Here is a 16,750-nt window from a genome sequence, read left to right as displayed (position 1 = left end):
TTTAAAATTAGGCTCCTTTGGCCTGATTCTGATCTTATACCTTTTCATACAAGGTGGGAACCAGACTCCTGGAGCCAGTTGCTATTTTGGTTCAAATCAGTGTAAGTTGGATCAGCATCAAACATTATGGAAGAGATTCTCAGCTTGCATAAATTGAAATATGGAGCCATATAGATTTACACCAGCTGAGAATCTGCTCTACTGCCTTTATGTTGTGCAATGCAGTTGTAATTTTTCAGGTATGACTGAAAGAAAGCATCAAGTAATCACATGAGAATGTCTAGAAACTCAGAAGACAATACTATTCCATGTGTATACAATGAACATAATGAGAAGGGAAATGAACACAGGAAGAGAAAAAATACTAAGAGAGAGAATAACATTACAGTATGAGTAAACAGATGGTCATGAAGACCAATAGCATAGATGGGTATTCTTCCTCTGATGAACTGATTACAGTCATCTAATTTCTCATACAGGATTCCTTATAATACAAGTGTAGAAACCTCCCTAAATGAATCAGGTCAGATAGCTAATCTGAACCAATCCTGCAGTCCAATCCTGCAAGCACATTTCTGGTTGAAATCAATGAGAGTTTTAGCTGCATAGGGATGACAAACCGGGGCTCTAGACAGGCCCGGTTGTGCTGCATAGTCCTTTCTGGCTTGCTCTTTTCTGGCAAGATTTCCCAGATTATATCATCTGGGAGTGTACCCCTATCAGGACAGTTCAATTACAGTTTTGGTGCCTTAGAGATGAAACTGCCAGAAAAGTGTAGATAATACCCCCTCCCCATTTTTTTGTTTGAGTAATTAAGGCAAGTTTGTTTACCTGTCCCCTACAATAAATTGCTGTGCTTCTCCAACAGAAAGGAGATTGACAGTTAAATAAAAACATAATTTTTTTAACCTTTTTTTTTTTTAACATTTTGCTAAGATTTTTCCCCCCATTAATGGAGAAACTATATGATTTGTCTATTATCCTTCTTTGCAGAGGATTTTTTTTTTTGCTTTTATTTTCCAGCACCTAAATGACAATTAGAATATAACTGATGCTAAGCAAACATTCCATAACAATGCCAATAAGCTCAAGATATGATATAGCATTATATATATATATATATACAGCACACACATGCACACACTTTTTCTTAAATACAGCAAAACATTTGCTTTGAGCACACCTTTGTGTAAGTGAAAAGCTTGGTGTGTTTGGTGTGTGCTTGAGCCAGGTGTTCCAGGAGGAACTCGGTGTTGTTGCTCTCAGATTCAACAGAATTTCAATCAGAATCCAAAAAAAGAAACCATTTTTCCCCACACATATTCAGTTATGTTCAGATTATTTTGCCATATTATAGGGAGCTTAAATGTTTTGACTACATTTAAGTAACTGAAAAACAACAGGAGAATCTGGAAGCAAACAAATCCGGCTAAGAAGAAGAATGAAAAGACCTTTTCACGCCACATCTCCAATAAATAAGCAAACATTTTCATGTTTCTATATGGGACACCCCGTATAGAACAAAAGGTACTGCTTCACGAACTGTGCGAAATACACAAGTTTCCAGTTTGCACAAAGAAAACATATGCTCATGCTTCATTTTGTGTGTCCATTACATGAATTTTGCTTGGAGAGTACATGGCAACTGAAAACAAAGCGCATCATTCCCCTACAGCCCCTGCCAATATTTTGCTTAGTTGTGGGTGAAAGCCCCAAGTCCTATGCCTTTTTCAGTGCAAAGATGGGATGTGACTCTTAATGAATTTTGGGGTCACTTTGAGTCAAGTTTTTAATGCTGTAAAAAACCTAACTGGCTTGGCTCACAGATTTCACTGAGGATGAATCTTACAGTCCTAATCTCTACACAAAAAAACTGCTACTGAAGGAGGCATCATAACTTCGTAACACCTGCGCTGCTTTCTTTAACCAAATTTATAATACTCTTGTCTAGAAACCAGAATACCATTAAGCAAGTGTGCATGGATATCTTTGTATCACATACATACATTTAAATGTGTCTTTATAATTTACACACATACGTACACACACACACTTTTTCCAAGGCTCCCTCTCTGTACAAAATAGCAGCAAGTGTTCATTTTAGTCCACTTCTTCATAAACTAAAAAAAAGCCCCAAAAAACAAAAAAGAAAAACCCACCTCTTTGATGAGACCATTTTTGTTTTTTCTCTGATCTGATGATCTTTGAGATGGTAGTCCTAATCATCTGATGGAAAATAGCAAGGGATCATAAGATGCCATTCTCTCTTCTCACTCAAGCAAGAGTTCTAGTAGTATCAATGGAAACTTGACCTTAGTCTTATCCTATAAAGCCCTGCAATATTTCAGGGAGCATTTTCCTTCTAAGACCTTACAGTATCTATCATTTCCCATAAATGAAATGTTTGGCTTTCAGAAGTTGTGTGCATACACATTGATATATCAAAGACATATGACTGGATTGTATCCAGTTAGGGGTCATACAGTGGCAATGTTCTCATTTTAGAACTCACTACATTTTCCATATATTTGAGTTTAATATGTTTCATTAAAAGTAGGGTGATCAGAGATTCTGCCACCAGAACAGTGCCATGAAGTGTATTTCCAAGCTTTTGTTAAGCTCTATTATTTCTCATGAACAATATAAGGACTATAGTTTAATGTTATTAGCTAGATATTGAACTACTCCACTCTTCAGTACAGCAATTTTTCACTGATGAAATTGGCACTGATTTTTTTTCTTTGTAATCAGCAAAGACATTTTGTGTTCATAGCTGCCTTAAAGAGAAGCTTAGACTGCACTTTTTTTTTGAAGTGTATTTTTAATCCTGTGGAATGCACATTTCCACTATAAGACTAAACCTTGCCCACCTTACAGCGCACACAGTTTACTGATCCCAAGGCCAAGTCATGCTAAACAAAGGAAAATTTCCTATTAAATTCACTGGACTTTGGATCAGACTCATATAAGATTAATCCTGAGAGGGAGTGGTGCTCCAAGCCAGCCTGACTTTATTCCTGCTAAAACCATGGAAAATGCGCAATGGCAGCATTTAGTACAGAGTTAGGCTAGCAGTACGTAACTGCTGACTTTACACAGGGCAGAGACATTGGAAAACCCCACTGTGAGAATGAACAGCAAGCAGGATTTAGTCTGTGCTCTGTGCAAGCTACATAATACATTGTGTTCACTGTCCACTGATTATGCATATGTTGGAGGCATTACTTTATATTTATTTCACAATGGTATTTAAACCTGTTGCTCATTGATAAGTACAATCAGTTACACCATCTGTCAGATGAAGTGTAGCAACTCAAAATTTTAGGGCCACATATACTGTCCTTAATCTCCCAGTGTAATGCTCACACCTATGGGAATCCTGCTGTGGGCAGAGAGAGGGCAGTATACATCTCACTGCTCTGAATGCAGCAAATTTCTTGGCACTGTTCATAACCGTAGAAGACATGCGAATCACATTTGGTACCTCATGGAAAACATGTAAGTGGCCTTCTTTTATCAAACACTGTAAACATGTTTAGTTTTGCTCTTTACCTGAAACACAAATGTAAAAAATGATCATAATTGATTAAAACATTTCCCCTTTGCCCACCCACTAAAGTCCTAAACACCTCAGTGTTATAGGAAGATCAGTGTTTTACAAGATAATTCTTTAAAATGCAATCATTGTTTTTTAACTCTAAATAATGCAACAACAAACATATTATAATACTATCAAGTAGTGTCATCTTCACCTTCATCCAGGGCATAGTTGAGGTTTATGACTGTGCTGATAAAGTCACCAAGTTCTACAAAATCTGCAGTGATAATATTTACACCACTTTCTCCTGGTTTCTGAGTTCGGACCCACTGCATCATTGCAGGAAGAGCTCTAAGGATAAAACAGAAACAATAATTACTCATAAAGCAGTGAGGCAAATGCATCGAGGTCAGATTTACCAACAGTGACCTTAATTGATCTTACTTGGTTTCTAAGGGAACCCAGTGTGGAAGGACACAGGTTACTGCTCAGGCCTTTTGAAAATCCTACTCTTTATAACTTTCATTCTCTATGGAAAGAATACATTGATTGCATTTCAGCTTCTCAACAAAAAAGAATAAAAACAAAGGTCATAGAGTCTCACAGTGACTACGCATCTTGTCTTGGGGCAATGGAATGGACTAGATACCTTTTCGATATCATCCAGCCATATGATTTCATGGGAATTGTTTAAGGAAAAAGAAATCACAGAGAACTCAAGCCATTTGTAAAGCATGTTTGACACATTCTAAGAAATTCTGAAAAAACATTTTTGGGGACACTGGAGCAACCATGATATCTATAGTGTAAGTACAGCATACGCTGAATATAATTTCTTTCCCAGTATCAATATCCTAGCCTTGAATTAGGTTTCTTCATAAAACAGTGATTAGTAATTGAAATAAAAAGCAGCACAGTCATACTGACTCTTTTCTAAAACAGCATATTTTTATCATATCAGACTTCTAGCACTGGGATACTGGCACGTAAAAGGTGTCTGCCTGTTTGGGTTTGTGAAAATAAATCTTTCTGATACCATGAAAACAGAAAACAATGATCTAGAATCATCTGTACAAGAAAAATGTATGGAAAAATAAAGGGTTCTCTAGTTCTGCAGCATAAAGTCCAGAAATAAGATACAACATTCAGAAGATAAAAGTTAACAGAGTTCAAACAAAGTAAGGTACAGATTTTTCAAAGAAAGGGTAATTGACCATGAGAACAAATTCCCAGAGACTGTGATAAATTCTGCAGCATTTGGAGTCTTTAAATTAAGCCTTGCTGTCATTTTAAAAATACACTCTCATTCAACCACAAGCTGTTGAGCTAAATGCAAGAATCTATGGACTGGAGATTGCAGCAGTCAGTTTAGATGAATATCATGGACTTCCTTTGCCCTAAAATCTGTAAATCTGTGATTCTCCCTCGACCTGCAAGTTGTACGGACATTTTCACAACAGTAAAATATTGGTCTGATTCTATTCCCAAAAGTTTTAGGAAAACAGGTCTTAATAAAGCAGAACTATTAGCAGGCAGATTTTACTTGTATGCGGCAAGAATCAGTCATTTTTTCTAAATAATTTAGTACTGACCAGCTTTAACTGGACCCATGTATAATATTATAGAACAAAGCACAACACTAAGGTTTTGCTTCAGCAAAATGCTTGTCTATGTGCTTAAGTCCATTGTAAGATATAGGTCAATGGCCAGCAAAGCATTTTACTTCAGGCATTGATTCGATGTGACTGAAGCATAGGCATGTATGCGCACCAGCTCATAAAACTGAGCTTAAGCACTCTGCTGCATCGGGACTCAACCAATGGCTTGAGATTAAAGTGCACATAACCCTGAAAAGCTGCATTCAGTAGAACTAGAAAAGGCAGAGGGCAGGCGTTAAATATTTTGTAATGCCTGGACTGTTTGAAAAGATTTGAGAGCAATCAGGACTAGGGCAGATCTTAGCAAAACTGTGGGGACCACCAAATTGGTGAAAGACAGCACAGAGCAGTTGAAAACTCCACTGTACCTTCACATACAAAAGATATTGCTGAACCCTGGAGAAAGACACGAGGGTGAACTTCTAAGATGGCAGTATGTTTCCTTTGTCTTTAATACCTTATTTAAACACAAAGAGTTTCAGGTTTAAGGATGAACTGATTGACTGCAGACAGGTGCAGATTCTTCCTTCCTTTTTTCCGCATAAGTTGATACCCTTGATATTTTACTCCCCCTTGAGGCTTAATTATCTTCTTTGGTGTCCTTTATTTGTTCTGAATCTGATTCTGATGTAATTCTGTCTTCAGACCATAGAGTTTGTTCTCTATACATTTAACCCTATACATTAAAATACCATTTTCCTTTTCCTACTGTGTTCTTATTAATCCAGTCTTTAACAGGGATAGTCATGCTTCCTTTTGATTAATGCTGTTTTAAACTCAGTGTGCCCTGCCCTGGAACTATCTCCAAATAGTCCTGGCTGTTAAACTGGGATATTTAAATTTTATTCATATTTCAAACAGAACTCAGTTGCACGACTCTTTGCCCGTAAGCAAATTGTTAGATAAAGTCACAGAGATCTTTTGTTCAAGAGACTAGACAGCATTCGAAGATAAGCTGCAAGTGAGTCAGATTATCCAACAAAAAGCTTATTTGCATAGCAAAGGCAAAGAGCACAGCTTTGTAAAAATAAGTACATGAACAAAAGATTCCGCTGACCTTGAGGATTCGGTCTAGGCTATGCAACTGTGCTTACGATAGAAATTCACAAAAAGCCCACCATACACATCTTCCTCCCCCAGTGCCATCTTGAAAGTAAGTCTATATCTGTGATTTTAAGACACCACAGATTGCTCAGTTTCAGTACAAATATCTCACACACATTAACAGCAATTATTAGAATAAGCCTGCTTTAACGTTCCCCAGGGTGTATCTGTGACAGCAACACAAACCTTGCTCACCCTTCCTTGTAATTTCCAGTCTCTGCATGCCCCAAACCAGTAATTGTTCTCATTAAGGGTTTTAGTCGGAAGAACACAGACCATGCTGTGTGACAGCCACCTACATGACTCTGTGCTCATAGAAACCCAGTAGATACCAGGGTCTTAATGAATATTCCTGTGATCTTGATAAACATGATTTTGTGCATGAGCATACGCAAGCCTCTCAGCCTGTAAATCCAGACAAATTGAGGATCCTGTGAGCACCACTGTATCTGTGTTAAGCAGGTCCGGGCTCTCCTATGGGGGCTGTTGATGTCCACATTTAAGGGACTTCTTGGGGGTTTGGCACCAAGGGTTCTCATGCCAACACCAGAAGGGCTGAGAGTCATTTCAGCGCAGGCCACACTTGTAGACAATCAAAGTTAGTGATCTCTACTTTTATGCAAAAGTAATTCTGCAAATTACAGTGGTGTAGTCATACTGTAACTACATCCACAACTGCACTGTGCTAATATAACCAGTTTTCATAATAAAAGAGCATCACACTGGTGATAATGACAGTGATGCCACTTTTGGAATTGCATATAGGAGAGGCTCTAGCTCTCCTTATGGCACTGAGCAATCTTAAGCCTTCTAGCCCTCCCATGCCCCAGCTGACTTCATTGTAAAATGATGCGGTGAAAGTGTGATGAGTTAATCAGAAATCCTATTTGCCTCAAATATGTGTTGGGAGATTTCAGTACTGTGAATAAATGTTCTGAAGTGCATACAAGATGAAAAGTACTATGTTAGCATGAGTGTCACAAATTAATAGCCAGGTAGCTGAAAATTCTGACATATGCAGAATACTGTGAGCCCTTTAAAAATTATTTATGTCTGTTCTGTCCCACAGCAGCAGAACCCAGTCCTTGCAACGGAATTGCATGCCAGAATTGAAGTTTTCACAAAGAATACATTTCTACATTTAAGGGTTGTGAAAATCACCTTAAAACTTTGAACCAAGCATACAGGACAGTGCTGCTTGCCTTAGCCTATAGCCACCTATAAGAGAAGGTATGTTGACAGCAAAGTCTAAGTGAGGGGAAAGACAGAAGTCTCCTTCTCTCATCTCATTAATTTACACATCTAGTCTGACTAACATTTTCACATTATTGTAACTTCACTGCCCTCAGTGGAGATTGGCCAGATTTTATACTATGCCAGACCAGCATAGGTTTCTTTGCCAAGGTACAGCACTGACCTGCAAATAAGGACCTGTATTTGAGTCATTCTTCCTCTTGCTTGGCACTAGGGAAGGACTAGCAGTTGGAGCGATACAAAGAAGAAAGTCACAAGTCTCCGAGGTTTTAGCAGTGGAGGAAGGTTACTCTGCGGGTAAGAGGAGAATGGCATGTTACCTGGCACTCACTGTGGACTATGCTCATTAATCTTAGAGAAATATTTTTCTATTCTCACCTCTGTACCATGGCTGCCTCCTGGTCATCAGCTTCTCTCCTTAAGGAGGAGCGTATCATCTAATCTGCTCAGAGTTCCCTGGGAAGGACAAGGTGACTGTCTGCTGCTGTGCTCACTTACACGAGGTTGAGAGAACAAGGGAACAAAAGTGACATGAATGGGCTCGATGAAGAAGGGCTGGGTGAGATGGGCTGTAATACAGCACCAACCCATCTCCACAGCTTCTCAGCTCCCCGGGGCAGATCCGTCTCCATCCCCCGCACCGCTCAGCAGCCTTGTCCAGAAGCACTCAGATAAGCTGAGAAGTGTATGCAAAACGGGGAGACTGGAGTACTGGAGAGTAAGGACATATCTGCGCTGGACAATGTGGTGTTGTGCAGAGATATTTAACGTGGCTATATTTCTTCTGAGACCAAAGCTTTTATCTCTAACCGGCACACCACTAGGTCAGTCAGATATATCAATCATTTGGGCATGGCTTAGGTATCAGGATGACTTGCATCATGCAGGGCAAACATGCCCTACCTCACTGTTTTCAGCTTTTTTTGTTGCTGTTGAAGAGCCATGTACTTTCTTACACAGTGTTGTCACAGTGATTTTTATTTACAACCAAGTAAAATCTAGGCTCAGCTTTGACAGTTACTTTATTACCTCTATTTTCCTTGTTCTGCTTGCATGAACAGAAATGTGTGCAGATTTTTTTTTCAGCTTTGCACTTCTTTCAGTAACCATTTTCTGAGGTGTTTAAGAACAAAAAGAAACACTGCCCTAAACTACGAGACATGCACAACCCTTTTCAAAGCTACTGGATATTCCAGATCTCGCTTTTTTTTTTTTAATCTATCAACGATCTTAAGTGGACTCCCATGCTATTGAATTTTGTGTAAAAAAATAATAATAATACATTCAATTAGCTTCAGTTGATGGAGCAAAACTGAGAGTTCCTATTCTGAGCTTTCAAAAAGAAAATATGACCTAACTAATTGCATTAAAATTTACTTTAAAAATGTGCTCTTAGGCTATTTTAGTTCAGAATTAGTTGTTTGGTTTTTTTTAATGTCTGAGTCATCAAAGCCTGACAACGTGACGGAACATTAACGGCAGCAGCATGCTAAGATAGGACCTCCCCTGGTGAAACAGCCATTCCTCTCTGCAGAGCTTTCAAGGGAGGAAGAGGAGGAGGAGGAGGAAAAGCAATGTTGTAAATACAAAACAAAAGAGCTGTTCACTGCTTAATGAAAGTTTGATCACTAAATGGCAGACAAGAGGTTTTCTTTCGGAGCATATGGAGCCACTACAACCTAATCCAGAAAGGAAACCGGTCTCATTTACAGAGTGCAAAGCAGTCTAGCATTATGCCTCCATTACCAGCAACGCCAGAGAGAACTGAAGCTGGCCCAGTTGTTCAGGGCAAGAGTGACAGGTGACATTTCTTCTCTCTCCAGTAAAGCACGCTCCCCTCCTTCCCCCAGCCTTCCTCAAAGTGATACCATTCAACATTCAAGAAGAACGGCACTCCTTTGCAGGGGGATGTACTCACATGAGCAGCAGTGCAGACTCTTGGGACCTCCTGAATTTGAATTCCTACAACGTTTTTCTGCCCATCCAATTTTATCCACGTTCGCATGAACCCTGATTAATTCTGGATCCATAATTCAGCATATGCTGACTTTGGCTTTTCAAGGTTGCTGAGAGTTCATCACTCCAGTGGGAGCAGTGGATTTCTTGTGTGCCACTGCATCATAAACATCACTACTGGAAAGAACCTTGGCAAGTCATTCACATCCACCCAGCCCATCCTGAGGCAGGATCGACTATACAAAGATCAACTGTACAAACTATTCCTGGCAAGTGTTCAATTTAGTCAGCTCTTACAAACCTCCAGTGATGGAGATTTCATAAGCTTCCTCTGTGTATTCAGAACCTCCCTTCATAAATATCCTTAATTCCTCCTCATTAGTTTCAACTGGAGTACCCCAAAATAGATGCCACTAGAATTAATGGCATTAAGGTATGCTCTTCAAAAGTGTTCACCAAGTCCTCACCCTACTGCCACTAAAGATTTACTATCAACTAGTAAATAAGCTTTCCTGCAAAACATGAAGCTTAGATACCATCCCACAGTACATCATTCTGCCATAATTTTCTTTTGTGGCAAAATTAGTTTAAAAGTTTCCCTTCCTTTACAGGTCAGCCATTTGTTTCTGTCCCCATATCACCATTTACTGTCCCCTCAGTTGTGCTGATACACCTGTAGAGACAAGATAAAAAGCAGCACATGGAAATGTTCTGGATTAAAGGAAACAAATCAACCTTTTTACTCTTCCCCTGTCCCAAATAGCCCCAGTTCATTGAAGAGATTTGATTTACAACAGGACCTCACAAACTGTTGAATTGGCACAGCCAGGGAACACATGAACTGAAGCACAGAGATTTACATGACTGAGGCATGGAAGGGCTGGGAAGAAAGTCCTTAAATAACTTCCTTATCACTCAGATCGTCTCTAGGCAGCAATAGTGTGGTCATAAAATTGGCACTAAAAAGGCCAGGCTGACTAGAATCAGAGAATTTGGGCAATGCTGGGTGAAATGAGTGAATTTTATTATTCACAGTTAGCCCCAAAGGGACACTGGTGGGAATGCATTTTTCAGGATCCTGAATGGACGTGTTTCACTACCCATGAGTCGTCATGGTGCAAGTACTACCCATATTAACATCCAAAAACCCTGATTTAATTCTTCTGAAAAGCTTATCTATGATTCAGTTATCTCCAATTGCTGTATAAAGTTTGGAAACACATCAAATGACACAGACTACAATTCCGGGGCCAGATGAATATTTTAACGTAATTGATCATAGCGCTGTACTCCACAGAGCCACAAGGCACAATATGTCTTTGCCTTTCTATTGAGCTGTTGTTGGCTTTCTGCATTTCATTTTAAAAAGGAGGCAAAAAAGAGCTTGAAAGCAGCCTTTTCTGCCCTCTCTTCAAAGAACATTTCAGCTGAATTTATTGAACCTGGACCTCTATGCTTGTATAAAAAAGTAATGGGATATTTAATAGCAACAAATTGATAGTACAGAAGGTTAGTGATTAATGTTCACCATCCTATATTTATTCCTGATTCTGTTTTTGAGCCATTGCACCTACAGTATTAACTAATAGTATTAGAAATCCAGGTAGCTGGTAAAGGAGACCCTGCATTGTAAGAGAACTCACTAATGAGACAACACTAGTATTTTGGCTACTGTCTTGGTCAACATAGTGGGGAATTGAAGTGGGAAAGCCCAGAGCTATGAAAGCTTGTACTGCTACCATGCAAATTGGGGCTTTTAGCTTTTATGCCAGGACTGAAGAAGGCCTTGTAATACATGCACTCATGCTGGTATGGACAAACACCCAATAGTCCATGTATTAACAGGAAAACTACTGGCTGCCAGGAAGATGTCTGTTTCCTACGCATGGCTTTTTTAGTGATCCAGCACATCAAGGCAGACAATCTCCTTCACTGTTCTTCTACTTTATTATCTCTGTGGAGATCACTTGAGGGAAAATCATCTCCTAGCACACAAGTGGTGTAAGTCTTAAGTTATGAAAACCAGGAACAGAGAATTGTAATTACTTCCTAATTAACCTTTCAGCTGAGAGATCTTAAATCGTTCAGATGTCATTCTTTTCAACATTTCACAGCTGAAACAGAGGTAAGGCAGGACACTCAGGTGTCTGCACATGGTATTGTTTATGTGTTCGAAGCAGTTGGTTCTGAACCCGCTTCCAGATAGAAGTACTGAAGAAATGTTAAGAATTTCACAGAAATGGCAATAAGAATGGATTACAGAAATAAGAAAAGGAACTTGTTGCACTGCCTGTTAAATGAAGAAAACCTCTGTTTCACATAAGAAAACCTCTGTCAGTAATCAAGGGAATAGCTATGGGTATGGGTCCCCCCCCCACTTATCTTCTACTAAGAAAAAGTTGTGATTTATTTAACCTGTTATACTTGATTCACTATACTGAAACCATCCAAAAAAGTGTTAGAGTTCACTACAAGGTAGGAACTGCTTTGTCACGTGTATAATGTTTTACTGAACATTCTTCCCGCTTCATAACCCCAAATCTTTCACTGACATCAGTTTTCAGTCCCCATGCTCTCTATCATGTCCTGGTCTGAGTTGTCAAGCTTTTTTTTTTTTTTTTTGAGTTACATGGTTCCCTTTGCATAGAGTTAAACACTCCTATTGTTACACAGAATTATCTCTTGTTCGCATTAGGCAAGCATTTCTATTTTACTGTGGCACCCACCTACAGAACTGATGTAGCTAAACAGAAATCTTGCCAGCTGATTCAAAGCTCCACAAATATATAATCCTAGCAATGCTGCTTAATGAAATGCCCCTTTCCACTCTTTCCAAGCTGCAAGAAATAAAGCTCTGATAAACCTCATTTGCACTGTTAAGAATTAGGAATCACTTCATTATTGAATCTTGCATGAATAAACATCGCACAAAAAAGCAGACCCGCATTGTCAGCAATGGCAAATCCCCTTTTCCCATATGTTTATTTCCCACTGAGGGTCTTTTTTGACACACCATTTTTTCAGTCCAAAGCTCTCGCCCAAGCCTGCAGCTGAGAAAGCTGTACTTAGCAGCAGCAGTCATCTTACATGAACTAAAGGCAAACGACTCTTAGGGCAGAAGGCTCTGAACAGCTACGTGTCTTCCAAAAAACCCCTAAAGAGTAAAGTGCATCGTCATCAGCAGGGGGAATAAAATCTTACCACCTGTGGCTACCAGGTAACCGTGCAAATTATGATAAAGCCATCTGTACTGTTAACACATGACTATATACATTACAAATTCTGCCACTGCCTTCCTTGTCTTCATCGCACTTTTAAAAGGAGTCAAACACAACAGTTCCTCTCCTACCTTCTGAAGGAAAGGCTTAAGTTGGTTTATGCTGTATTATTGCTATTCTGAACACTAAAGAGGTAAAAGCCCAGGCAGACAGCAGGCTCAGGGTTCATACTGCCTTGCTTTCTGCCAACTCCAGCTGCTCACAACATGCTGTGAACGTTTCCCGAAAGCGTTGTTACCTGCCTTCCCCGAGCCAGCCCCCCAGCTCCCACGGCAGCTTCCCCCCTCGCTTCGCGTAGGAGACCTGACAGGCGCCTGAGGGGGCAGAGCTGCAGGCAGCCACCGTCTCCCTGCTTGCAAGGTGCTTTGTGTATGACACATCATTTTCTTCCTCTCCAAAACACAGAGCAAAAATGTTCTCCCTTTTGCTAACAGACAGCAATACACCAGTATGCCTTTGCAGTTTCTGTGGTAGAATATTTAGTGGAAAACGAGAACAAAAATAAAACTGCCGTGGTTAACCAGATGGGTGAGCGTGTGTGGGGGGGAATCAAATGCTGGCTCGAGACCTGATGAAACTACGATGAGCTAATTCCAGAATGAGAATCCGCTGATGTCCTGAGGAACCAGGCAATGCTCAGGGATACAGTGGAGGTGCCTGACATTACTACCCAGAATGAAACGGGAAGTGAGACACCAGTGCAGGGTAGCATGGCAGTAAAAGACGTGAGAATTGCATGGAATGATCGCAGGCTGACACTGACCTCAGGAGGATGATCTGACATGGCACTTGCATGACTGAAGAAAATCTTTTTCTATTTAAAACCTTCCTATTAAAGAAATGTCTTATTGAAAAACAAGTACATGTTTCAGAAACTGCTGTCTTGAAAAATCCTCTCTTCTGGGTGTCCAGTCCCACTCTGACAGAATAACAAATAATTCCTCCCTGCTCCCCTCACCAGCATGCAAGACAGTAAGGAAATGGAGTGACTGCATTTTGTACTAAGCTCAAAAGTTTTCTCAACAGTTTTCCAAGATGTCATCTGGAGCTAACTCACACATTTTCTTATGGGTCTCACGATAGATGGTAGTTTTATTGAAGCCCCACTTCTTGGAATTACATTATGTAAGAATCCCATATTTTTAGAAAGGAAGAAAAAACACTGAAGTTATGGAAACAAGCCAGGAAAGATGAAACCTAAATAGAAAAAAAATAAAATCAAGAAGATAACAAAAGCCTCCAAACTAATTATTCTTAATATTTTTTTTCATTTCTATCCAAAATTTCAATTTTTTATTTTGGCAATAGTGTTCTTATTACTCATTTGATATCTTAAATATTATAACAAAAATAGAGGAAATACAGTTAGATGTCATTTTGGCTTCAGAGTGCTTCTTTAAGCTTTAACATAATAGACAGCGCCACAGAACAGTATAAAAGCATATTAGAGTTGGCGCAGCTGCGCTCAATATTCACACTCAAGGAAACAAGCAATTAGAAATACAAATGGCTTAATTCTTCTTTTTGAAATAAGAAAGCATGGGTACATATAAGCCCATATATATAAACAGCACTGACTTTACTGTGAAATGGAAGGATAAATTCTTATAACAGTTTTGGCCATCTACCTAGCAAGCCCAGCAGAGAATTCTGCAATTTTGATGACAAGGAGGAGCTTAATGAAGACTCTTAATGCAGACATCTCACCATGGCTCCATGTGCAGCAACCTTAGACATAATTGGACCCTACTGCACTGCGTAAGGGAAAGGATCCCAGGACTTGCTGTCGCACTAGTCTCATTCCTTACACAAGACTTCTGCTCCTCAACTTGACATGAGCCACCGTCGGGCTAAGGTTTTATTTTCTGTTAGACTACTCTCCCCACATCCCGTCCACACACTCAAACCTTTCACCAAAATTTGTTAGTGATGTAAAATTGGGGCTAGCTAGCTGGGGTGATGATACCAGCTGGAGTTCAAAGTTTGATAGAGGGAAAGGCCTGTGTGATATGCAGTAGGGATACAGGTTAAATAGCTGGTTTGCTGAACGGGCCCTGCTGTTTTCACAGCACGTGCCCAGGAGACGCATAACAGATGGCCTCATTCTGCAAGGGCATGAAGAACCGCAGCAGCTGCTTTCTGAAAGCCTAGTGACACAAGCAGAAGCACAGACCACATATGAAAATGCAACTTCTTAGGCAGGGATTTACACCAAGAATAGGGATTGATTGCTCAGTTTAATCTGCAATGAAGTTATAGCCAGTACTAGACTACTCTTTTTAGCCATGCAGGTAAAGGGAGTCGAGGTTTTCTGCATCACACTCAGGCAAGGGCTTCATTTTCTCCCAGGGCTGCCCCATGCACTGCCTGGTACCCTTCCGAGAGCTCTCCTGCTGAGGAGTTCTTCTGGGGACTCCAGGTGCCAAGCTGCCCAGTTACTCCCAATTTACCGTTCTGCCCATTGCTGACAAGACAGGCTTTGCCCCTCGTTACATAACTCAAATTCTGGAGCATGAAAACTTTGAATGATGCAAGAAAGAAGAGAGATATTAAAAGGCAATGAATACAAAAAAGGTTATGGATGAAGTATATTACTGAAATTGGATGTGGAGAACACTGAAGTAGGGTTTACTGCAGAAGAGGAGGAGATTTTTTACCAATATTTAGCCCTACCCAGAATCTTGGAACACAGCTCAATTAGCAAAGAGATTCTGAAAAACCTCTTCTTAGTAACTGGAAAGAAGAACAAAAGGTATGTACTATTATCAGGGAAAGCAGAACAGCTCAGTGGAAGGCAGAGTTTACTTAAGAAACTTCTGGCTGCCAGCAGTATCACCCCACTGTATGACCTCTAACAGAATTTCAGACACGGTTGCAGTTTCCCCTGAAATAGATACTACAATAAATCTAAATGACTTAATTAAATACATGAAATATGTTTTTTTCCAGTCTAATAGAGTAGCGTGCAAAATTAATGTTTTCTTCTTCCTGCAGATGCTTCAAAATTAAACTAAATCTCACCTATATTTGAATCCTTTGCTATTGAATACAAAGCAAAGCAATTTCCACTTCTTTTCAAATAAAACTACTCTAAGTGGTTTTAATTCTTCATTCCAGCAAGTGCAGTTATAGTTAGAGTCTGCAGTGGCAGGGAGCAGACAACCAGTCCAAGTATACAAAATTGCATACAGCTGTTTATCACAGTACCTTGCTCAGTAATTCTACAATACGCTATTTAGTGACATACATACTACAGAAGAATTCACACCGAATTTAGAGTTGGAAAACCCACCCCTCAGCAAGGAAAATAATGAGACTCAAACCCTTCCAACTCAGCTGTCTTTCCAGAGAAAGTCACGGTAAAGAGATGGGTCTTGCAACATTTCCAGGAAGTTAATGCATTTGGATTTTTTAGAGAATGTGGAAATATGCTTCAGTTGTGGAACATCAGTAAGTAGATCGTGACGAAGCAATCCACCCAGCAAGGCTGGAATAGAAAACTCTAACAAAAATCATAGCCTTTAAAAAAAAAGGTCCAGGGAAATAGTCATTTTTCATCATTTCTGCTATCTGGACAGCAATAAGAAGCAGAGAATAAAATAAGAGCTTTGGTCTGCACATTCAAGTAATAGAAATTTGGAATAACTACAGCTTTGATTTGAACAAACAAAAATATATGAGGAAGTGAGATAATGGTGGCCAAAATGATACAGGAGCATATACAGTTTTTCAGTTAATTAAAAAAACTAAATGTCTAGTTAATGTTCAACTTAGTCAATTAAATATTCTTTTCTGACTTTTCACTTTAAATTTAAATTGTTTTAAATGAGGTGTCATTTTTAAAGAACATTATTTTGAAATTGTCAAAACACTTCAATATTTCTAAAACATTAAGTTAGAAAATATCAAGATGAAATGTTTTCCTACATATTTGCCTAAAATATAATTACTCACCAAGTTTT

General features: G+C 39.4%; 1 protein-coding gene across 1 annotated transcript in view; it reads right to left on the bottom strand.

Annotated features, from left to right (window-relative positions):
- Positions 1–3,732: 3,732 nt before the first annotated feature.
- Positions 3,733–16,750, bottom strand: part of PLCXD3 (phosphatidylinositol specific phospholipase C X domain containing 3) — an 80,732-nt gene continuing 67,714 nt past the window's right edge. Inside the window, exon 3 of the mRNA XM_067316053.1 lies at positions 3,733–3,889. Coding sequence (XP_067172154.1) covers positions 3,733–3,889 — 157 coding nt within the window. The remainder of the gene's footprint in view (positions 3,890–16,750) is intronic.

Source organism: Apteryx mantelli, chromosome Z (assembly GCF_036417845.1).
Source record: "Apteryx mantelli isolate bAptMan1 chromosome Z, bAptMan1.hap1, whole genome shotgun sequence".
Classification (NCBI taxonomy): Eukaryota; Metazoa; Chordata; class Aves; order Apterygiformes; family Apterygidae; genus Apteryx; species Apteryx mantelli.
This window is presented reverse-complemented; position numbering and strand designations above follow the sequence as displayed.